This window comes from Coloeus monedula, assembly GCF_965178545.1.
Source record: "Coloeus monedula genome assembly, contig: HAP1_SCAFFOLD_330, whole genome shotgun sequence".
In the NCBI taxonomy this organism is placed as follows: domain Eukaryota; kingdom Metazoa; phylum Chordata; class Aves; order Passeriformes; family Corvidae; genus Coloeus; species Coloeus monedula.
Genome location: NW_028120616.1, coordinates 18,640 through 28,088, shown reverse-complemented (window position 1 = coordinate 28,088; position 9,449 = coordinate 18,640). Strand labels below are relative to the sequence as shown.

The window sequence follows — 9,449 nt, the reverse complement described above, 5'->3', positions numbered from 1 at the left end:
TTGGGAATTTATTAGTAATTGCACCCAGATTGTTAGAGGAGGAGGAGACGGGGTTTCCCTTCCCTTTAAATTTGATAGGTCATCTTTTGAGAATGTTCAGTTTCCCCTGGATGTTAAAGAGACCACCCTCCTGGTATTTAATCTGGTAAGCTTCCTCTATGTGCTCTGTATGTTGTTGCAGTGGGGATACTGCAACATGCATATATCAAACCAGGAGTCCCGTGGAAAAAGAAATATATAATGGACGGATTCTTGGTAGATGTTTCAGAGAGATGTTTATTTCTCCAGCCGCATGGCCGGGGCTGTGCCCAGGAACTGTTCCAGTCACCGGACCAAGGGTCCTTCTGCCTGCGCAGGGAACACAAACCAAGCAATGGGAACGAGGCTGAGCAGGGGCAGGGAACCCCCGTGTCTGTGCCCTCAGGGCCCCTCTCCCAGGGCTACACGGCGGGGGAGGAGACCCCAACACCTCACCCGTTTTATTTTAATAAAAGGAGAATGAAAACAACTGGATAAACATAACAAGAACAGTTTCAAGACAAAACAAGCCACCCTCCTGAGTCTTTAAATGTCCAAACAGATTCTGTGGAACATCTTAGGGCTGACAGAAGGGAGACAGAACTCTCCAGGCATGCTTTGTGGGGAGACTGAGGCAGGAGAGGGTTTAATTTCTTCCCTCCCCCTTTTCATCCCCCACTCGGCATTGGAAAGGGATTTTTGGGGAAACAATTGGCAAAAGCATGGTTTTGTGAGGGAAACCATGGATGAAAAAACGGATCGGGAATACACTGGGGGTAATAGGACATAGGGTAAAAGGGAAAGGTGGGATTAGGAAAGGGAGACTGTAGGGGGGGCTTACAATGGAGATATTGTCTAACATGACTACGATTTTTAGCATATATACTGCCTTTTACAGGAACACCATCAGGCCCAGTGACCTGCGATGCTTGTAACCCTTTTCTACCTAGTACAATTTTGAATTCCACCACCTCTCCATCTCCCAAGCTTGGGATGCATTTTTCAGGGTTATTCTTTCTAATAGCAGTTCTATGCACGAATATGTCTTGCTGGTTGTCACACCTTGTTATAAAACCAAAATTTTGCTAAACATTATACCATTTTACTATCCCTAAGATCTTAGCTACTACGATCTTTTCCTTTTTCCGAGTGGCTGCTGTTTTCTGTCTCGCTGCATCTTTGCTCTCTCTTTTGGTCGCTCCCACGTTGGAATTGTCAGGGCTGCTGGTGCCTGCGCGCTCTTCCCGGGGTCGCGTTCGGGGCTGCGCGAGCCGGGCCGGGCCGCGCCGCTCAGTTCTCCGTGTGTTGCCTCCTCTGGTCGCAGCTTCGCTGCCGCTGCCAGGCACTGCACCCACGTCTCGGCCGGGCCCCCGAGCGGCAGCCCCCCCGTGCCCTGCTCCAGCGCGCGTCTCGGCCGGGCGCGGCTCCGCTCCACCACCACTGCCGCTGCCTGCGTGCCGCCCCTCTCGGCCGGGCGTTCCCGGGGCTCGCTCCACCACGCGCTGCGCGGGGCCGGGCGGGCACCGCCGGGTCCCACCGCGCCTCGCTCTGCTGCCGACACTGCGGCTCCCGCGGCTCCGCCCGCACGCGGGAACTGCCTCGCTGCTGCTCGCAGAGCGCTCGGTGCACGTGGCCTGGGCCGCACGGTCCCTGAGCCAGGCTTCCCTTCGCCAGGACACAGCTGACATTGCTCAACAGTCTCGGAAATTAAATAATATTCACGAAAATATTCTTCCATCTGCATATATTTTGACTCAAATATTAACTGTGTCCAAACGGTTTTCCAAAAGCCCTTGGTAAGAATTAAATCCCAAGAAACATAGAAAAAGTTCTTAAACAACCATGCCAGGAAGTGTTTCAGTTCTTTTTGAGCTTGAATCAAACTAAAATTTACAAATCATTGTTCAAGAATCTTTTTAAGTTTAAGATAAATGTCCATATGCGGCTCTGAGAGCCAAGAGACTTCCCACGGTTCCTCCATAGTTTAGACATGGAATAGCAAAGCAAAACCAAGAAGAGGAATCCAAAGTTTCCAGGGTTTACTCACACAAATCAGTCGCTTAGGGATCGGGGAGCATTCTGCTCGCATTATCCACCATGATGTTGCAGTGGGGATACTGCAACATGCATATATCAAACCAGGAGTCCCGTGGAAAGGAAATATATATGGACGGATTCTTGGTAGATGTTTCAGAGAGATGTTTATTTCTCCAGCCGCATGGCCGGGGCTGTGCCCAGGAACTGTTCCAGTCACCAGACCAAGGGTCCTTCTGCCCGCGCAGGGAACACAAACCAAGCAATGGGAACGAGGCTGAGCAGGGGCAGGGAACCCCCGTGTCTGTGCCCTCAGGGCCCCTCTCCCAGGGCTACACGGCGGGGGAGGAGACCCCAACAGGTGTGTGCTTGTGTTAAAGCCCCTCTTTTTACCCTTCCTGAGGCACTTTGTAAAGTGAGTGAGGATGCTTTTAGAGATGAGACTGGTGTTTAACTTCCCCAAAGTAAAATTGCAGTAACAGCTGCACTGCCAAGGGGGATCGTGGCCACTTACAGAGAAATACCAGTTTCTCTGCTCACTATAAAGGGAGATTTTTGAGGATCCTCTATTACCACAGGCCTGGGCCCTAGGGTGTATCACCGTGTCCCGCAGCCATAGGGAGGAAGAGGAGGAGAAGATCCAACAGGCAGGAATTGTGCAGCAAGATTGATTTCTTTAATTATTTTACTAACTCTTTTATAGACTTTTTTTTTCATGGTCTAATTGGACAAAGGACCAGCCACCCCTTGGGGGCGATTGGCTAAAATCCTAAAACATCCATTGTCAAAATATTTTTCTACTCTACCATAAACAAGACTTTTCAAGGTTGCAGGTGGCTTGGTTGTTTACATTCCCTGCTACCTCTTCTGTGAGAGAGAAAAATCTCTCATGGACTTAGAAAATAACAAGAAAATCCTCGCTAACAGCATTTTTGTACCTACAATCCTCCAAGGCAGGGTGATGTCTAAACACGGATACTGTAGGGAAGCTGGGGAAAATGGGGATTCCTGTGAATTTCTTCAGGCTTACAAGGAAAAACCCATCATCTCCTGTGTCTCTTTGCCTTCTCTGCTGTTGGCATGAATGCTTTATGGTATAGCTATATGGTATAGCTCTGTGCATTTCCCCAAGCCTCACCTGCCTCAAAGGACCCCCAGACATCCTGAAGCTGCAGTGACGATAACACTGGGGCAGAGCAGGTGCCCTTTAGTCTCTGGATCCCAACTCCTGCGTCATCTTTCCTTCTCCTGCAAGTTGTCTGAAAAAGAGATGTTTCATTATTTGGTTTCTGTAGTTTCAGGCCTCTCCTCTGGTTCCCAGGCTTCCACTGAATCACAGAATCCCTGGAACAGGCAGGTCAGATGTAATCAGAAGCTTTTCAGCTCTCCCTGATTCTGCCTGGCTTCTCCTCAATGCCACACACACTGATTTATCACATACTATAGCACAGCACCTGTTTGGTATCAGTACCTCCAGAACTAGTTTCCCAAACTCTCTGGTTTCTTTAAACCATGCAGGAAGCCCAGCACAATGCATAGAAAGGAAAGAAGAGCCTAGGCTGATTAGAGCTTTGAAGCCACAGACACCTTGTCCCTGTAGCAAGGGCAGCAGGACACAGGTTGCAGATGAACTCCTTTTATGAGGCTGCTAGAGCCAATAAGGTTGTAAGAAATGACTGTACGTGAGTGAAGATCATCTAGTGCTGTTCTGCTCAATAGAGAGACAAAACTAGAGACAAATGCTCTGGATTCACTTTCTGCTTTAGATCTTGTTCAAGCAGCTGCCTCCTCTCAGGGGCCTATTCCCTCATCTGTACGTGGGAATGTTTCCCTGTCCCCCAGAGGATGCTGTGGTTTCTAAACATGAAAAGCATCTGCTATAAAGAAAAATCTCCTGGAAGGGTAGAAGCAAATAGAAAGGGTAATAGAGATGGATGCCCTTCTGGGGCTGAAAAATGTGAAATGCAGCAGAAGCAGGAGGAGGTCTGTGGCCACTTGAGGTTGTTTTTCCTTGTCTCCCTCCCCTGCTGGACAGGAGGTGCTGCGAGCATTCAGTGATTCTTTGTTGGCATAGCAAAGTCTCCAGAAGGGAGCTGGGGAGAAATACCACTCCTTCCCCCCAGTGTTCTAAAGCTCTGGGCTACACGGTGCAACAAAGTTACCAAGAATCGCTCCCTTACATAACACAACTCCCGAATGTGAGACGGGGTTAGAGGCTGGTAACACCAGGGGGGTTCCCTTGGAGTCCCTAGGGATCACTTTCTCTGCCGCTCCTTCCTCTGCAGCGGGGGTCCCCTCACGCTCTTTCCCTGCCCCAGTGTGGGAGGCTGAGCCTGCTGGAGGTGCCCATCTGTCCCAGAGACATTTTCGGCATCTGCGCATCCCTGCACAGCTCCTGTAGACGCTGCTGTCCCCTGAATCCAGGCAGACTGGGCTGCATTTGCCTGCTGCCAGTGTGAGGGGAAGAAAGAGCAAGAGTTCATTAGGGCTTGACCTGAAATGACATTCTGGTGCTTCTGCTTTTTGTCACAGCTTTGGAACCTGAGCAGCATCTCCGTCCCTGACACCCACTGGCCCTTGGAATGCACACATGAGCCCACGTATCACTTCTGGTGAACCCAAGTGGCCGCGTCAGTTTGAAAGGGCAGCTGTTGTTTCACTGTTGCATTTCTTGGCTGGTTACAGTCCCTCCTACCTGTACTACAGCCTGTGCTTGAAGACACAAAACTGCCATGACGCCTTGAGGAAAGGCATCAAAAGCTTGACAAAGGCTGAAGGGAACACTCTGATTACCCCTTTTCCCAAGAGGGTTCTTTAGCTGAAGTTGCTAACCAGGACCAGACTTGACACCGCGGCATGGGCTTGTGGTTGTTTTATTTCTCGAGCCCTCAGTCCTGCGTGGGACTCGGTAACCGGGTGCTGCAGAGGCTCCGGCAAGGCATCAAAGACGCCTGCCCCGCACCCAAGGGTGGCGCAAGATCTCCTCCAGCGCTGGCCTGTCCGCGGGGTGCTTGGACAAACACCAGCGGATCAGATGTTGGCACTCTGGGGAGAGAAGCCAGAAAGCGCCGGTCACTTGCAGAAGGCTCCTGCCCAGCTGCTCCCGGTGCCCACAAGGCCCGGGCCGTGCTGCGTGTGCTCAGAGCTGTGCCGGCCTCCCGGCTGACTCTGCCCTTTGCGGGACAGTGGCACGGCAGGACACGCGCCACCTCCTTCAGCCAAGCGGGCCACACCGACCCCGTCGTCACGGGCCGCCTCCTGCGGCCAGCCCTTGAGGGCAGATGGGCCTCCCGCGGAGCTGCGTGAGGGCCACGCTGGGCTGCGCGGTGCCATCTGCCAAAGCCTGCCTTCTTAAGGCTGGACACCAACCTGGAGAGACCTGCTGCCAGAAGAAGAGCTGCCCCGACACGATGTCACGGTCCTCCTGGAAGGGCATGTTCCCGCAGACCATGACGTACAGCAGCACGCCCAGGGACCAGATGGTTGCCGAATGGCCGTGGTAGCAGCCAAGGCAGATCCACTCGGGTGGGCTGTACACGTGTGTTCCTAGGGGACACAGGCAGCGCTGTCCAGGCGCAGGCTGCTGGCTTCCAGAAGCAGGGGCTGCACCGGTGGCCACAACTTCCCCCCGAGGCCACCGGGCGTCCCCCAGCCAATTGGCCAAAGCCAGGAAACCATTCTGCAAGGCAAACAAGGCCAGCGGAGCAGCCCAAGCCCTTGCAGGCCTGCCAAGCCGAGCGGCCGGGGCCTGGCTTTGGCAGCCCCCCTCTGTGGGCAGGGCTGGCAGCCGGCTCCTGGGGCACAGCATCTGGCCCGTGCCAAAGGGCAGCCGGCAGCCGGCTGAATGCCGCACCCCGCAGCCCAGGAGGGAACGGGGCTGTGCAGTGCCTGGCACTGGGAGCGGGGCCCGGCCTGTGGGCTCACCGGCAAATCGCGTGAAGGCCTGCTCCTGGAGGAAGGTGCCGCAACCGAAGTCGATGAGCTTCAGGTCGCCGCTCTCCGGGTCCACGAGGAGATTCTCCGGCTTGATGTCCCGGTGCAGGACGCCGCAGGCGGTGCAGTGCCGCACGGCCTCCAGCACCTGGCAGAAAAGCCAGCGCGCCATCTCCTCGCACAGGAACCCCTGCTCCAGCAGGAAGGCCAGGAGATCCTGCGATGGCTCCGGACGCTCCATCACCAGCAGGAAGCTGTCAGGCAGCTCAAACCAGTCGAGGAGCTGGATGATGTTGTGGCAGCCAGAGCCCACCTTCTCCATGAGCACGATCTCCATGGGAACACGGGTGCCGTCGGGCTGTGAGGAGGAGACAGTGCCTCCAGCAGGCCTGATGCTGCCCTGTGCCTCCGCTGCCCCGCGCCTGGGATGCCCCAGTGCCCCCTTGGGCAGCCTCCCTGGTGCTTGGGCTTCCTCCCGCCCAGGGGATGCTTGGGGGGTGCCCCCCTGCCCGGCCCCACCACCGGTGTTCGGCATCCCCGGGCCCGCCGTGCTCCGGCTCGCACGCTGAGCCCACGCCCGCTCCCCCCGCCCTGCGCCGCCTCCCGCCCTCGGGGCCCGGCCTTATCCCTGCCCGCCGCGCCCCGCTCTGTCGCGGGGGCCCCGCTCACTCACCAGCTCGTACCACTGCAGGACGCTCTCCCGGGCCACGCGTTTGATGGCCACCTGCAAGCCCACGAGAGACGGGGCTGAGCTCAAGCCCTGCCCCGCCCCGCCCCTGGCCCTCCCCCCGCGCCCCGCCGTCCGGGCCACTTACCGGGCTCCCGTCTGAGAGGCGGATGCCCGAGAAAACGGTGCCGAAGCCACCGCTGCCCAGCTGCGGGCCCAGCTGGTACAGCTCCTGCAGCTTCTTCTTTTGCCCTGCGACCGAGACCGAGCCATCAGCCTTGCGCCCAGGGCCCCCCCGGCCAAGTGCCCGCGAGTGAAGCGGGCCGAGCCACCGCGGGCCACGTTGCTCTGACCTGCTTCCTGCTGCGCGCCGGGCAGCGGCCACCGCCTTGCAGCCGTCGGGCTGGCGAGCGGCAGAGCTGGGGCAGGGGAGCGCGCAGAGGCGGCTGCAGGAGCCGGAGGGCAGCGGGGCAGGGCGGCACCGTCGCTGTCCCCGGCATCGTGGGCTGGACTCTGCTGTTGAGGACTGCCGGGGCTACAGCCCGAGGACTCGCACAGGGGGGTGTCAGGAGCAGCTGCAAACCAGGGAGGGGTTTTTTGAAGCCGTGGCCTCAGAAGCACTGGAAACAGCCAGAGACTCTGCTGCTCTCAAGGGCCCTGGCCTGGCCTGGGGATGCCCCTCAAGAGCCCCGAGGGAGCCTCAGACAGCTCCTCAGAAGATCTCACCTGCTACCAGAAAGGCCTTCCTGGTAGTCGGTGGCCGTCTCGGAGCAGCTTCCTGGAGATGGAGGAACCTCCTGGGTCTCTTGAGGGACGTCTCCGCCACCAGGCACGGGCTGTTGCCAGCTGGCACAGCCGGCACAGCGTCCTGGGAGCTGTGGGCTGGCAACTGCTGGCTCCAGCTCACTTGCTGCTCCGCCACCTGCTCCTGAGAAGGCTCCCCTGGATCGGGCTGGGCTCCCACTTGGACTTCTGGGCTTTCCCTGGCCACGTCAGTTGTCAGGGTTGCGCCCGTATTGTTGAAGTCCGTGAGTCCAAGGGAGCTGGGAGACCTGTCCACAGGCTCTGCACCTTCTGCAGGCTGACAGGTCTCACTGAGTGTCTGCAGGGGATAGAGGCTGTCAGAGATAGCCGAGGCTCGTGGCAGGATGGAGGATCTCTGACAGCCTGAGCTTCTTGCCTGGATGGCGGGTCCCTCGTGGTGTGCCATCCTTGCAAGGCTTGAGGCTCTCCCAGGGATGGAGAATCTTGCTGGGAGCAGCCTCTTGAAGGGATGGAGGCTCCTGGAGGAGCTGGACGAGCCACAGCAGGGCAGGTGGCCTCGCTTCAGCAGCTCCTCCAGTTCTTTCCACAACGCCTGCCACATCCCAGAGTAGAGCGGCACCCATGTCCCATTGTGAGCCCAGAGCAGCAGCATCAGGTCCTGCAGCTCCTGGGCCACTGCCACGCAGGGGCCGCAGCTGCAGGGGCTGTCCAGGGGGCTCGCGGGAGCACGTGGCCGCTTGCGAGGGGTCGCCCGAGGCCTGGAGGACCTGGGAGCCACAGGGGCTCCTCGCTTCCTCCGTGAGCCTCTGGGCTGCACCCCGGGGCGCTTGCGCCTCTTCAATGTCCGTGCCTGCCGCCTCCGTGGTTGCCAGTGGCCAACGGCCCACCAGACAGCCACAGTGGCCAGCAGCAGGACAAGCACAATCACCAGGACGCCACCGTCACACATGGCTCCGGCACGTCCCATCGCGACTGCACTGGCAGCTGCAGGTGCTGGCCTGTGTTACGTAGCGACTGCGTGGTGATGTCACAGTGCCGTGGGCCAGGACAGCCGTGTGACATCCCAGCCCTGCCTCTCGCCAGCGCTCAGCCCCTTTGTGCCGTCACAGCCCTGCCTCACCCCAGTGCTCTCCAGTGCCACAGGAGGAAGAAAGGGGCTCCCTGTGGGCACTTGAGGGCCCTCTGGAGCCGAGTGGGTGGAAGATTCTTGTCTAAGTAGGACACAGGGATGAGGAGGGGAACAATGATGGTGTCACGTCCTTGCTGGCAGAGCATGGGACATGGATTGTTCAAAGGGACACTGTAAAGTCCTTGGGGAGGGCAAGCCCTGCTCAGCAACATCCAAACCACCCACGTGCTATCCACCACATTCCCATCCTGAATCCAAATCCAACTCTGTCCCACTTCCTGGGAAGAAAATGGATCCTATCCCATTGAAAACCAGTACATCAGCCAGTTCTTCACCCAGCACACCCTGTCCCTGCTCATCTCACATCTGGACACCTGCTCCAGAAGGATTCTGTGAGGGATAGGATCAAAACTCCTCTTAAAATCCTGAAATACAACCTACAATGCCTTCCCATCACCCATGAGACAGGTGACCTTATGGCAGCAGGATAATCAGTCAGGTAGACCAGAATTTCCCTCTGTTATCTCACGCTGCCCATGGCTGACGCTGGCATTGTCCTTCCATCACTTCCCAGTAGTGCCAAGTATGACCTTCTCCACCATTTTTCCTGTAATCAAGATCAGATTAAGAGGGCTGGAGTTTCCTGGAAAGTCCAAGCCCTTGCTGTCAAGTCGCATACAGCAGGAGAGCATTGAGCCAGCATGGACCTCCTTGGGCTTTCAGGAGCTTGGGTAGATGATTTAGAGGGTTCCTGCTGGGACATACTGGGATGAATCCCATCCAATGCCACAGCCTCATGGATATTGTTCTGGTCCAGGCTGGGCCCAGAACAATATCCAGCAATTCCAAATGGAAGATCACTGTCCCTCGCACCACTCTGCCTCCCCCGTTGGACACCCTTCA

At 57.0% G+C, this 9,449-nt stretch overlaps 1 protein-coding gene across 1 annotated transcript; it reads right to left on the bottom strand.

The window, feature by feature from the left end:
- Positions 1-4,993: 4,993 nt before the first annotated feature.
- LOC309585781 (serine/threonine-protein kinase pim-1-like) lies at positions 4,994-6,863 on the bottom strand (the record flags this gene model as incomplete). Its single annotated transcript, XM_082303642.1, has 5 exons — positions 6,801-6,863; positions 6,659-6,709; positions 5,977-6,343; positions 5,422-5,598; positions 4,994-5,097 (listed from the first exon to the last, which is right to left on the bottom strand). Exons 3-5 carry the CDS (start codon positions 6,320-6,322, stop codon positions 4,994-4,996), a joined length of 627 nt encoding a protein of 208 aa, XP_082159768.1. The 5' UTR covers positions 6,323-6,343; positions 6,659-6,709; positions 6,801-6,863.
- Positions 6,864-9,449: the final 2,586 nt, after the last annotated feature.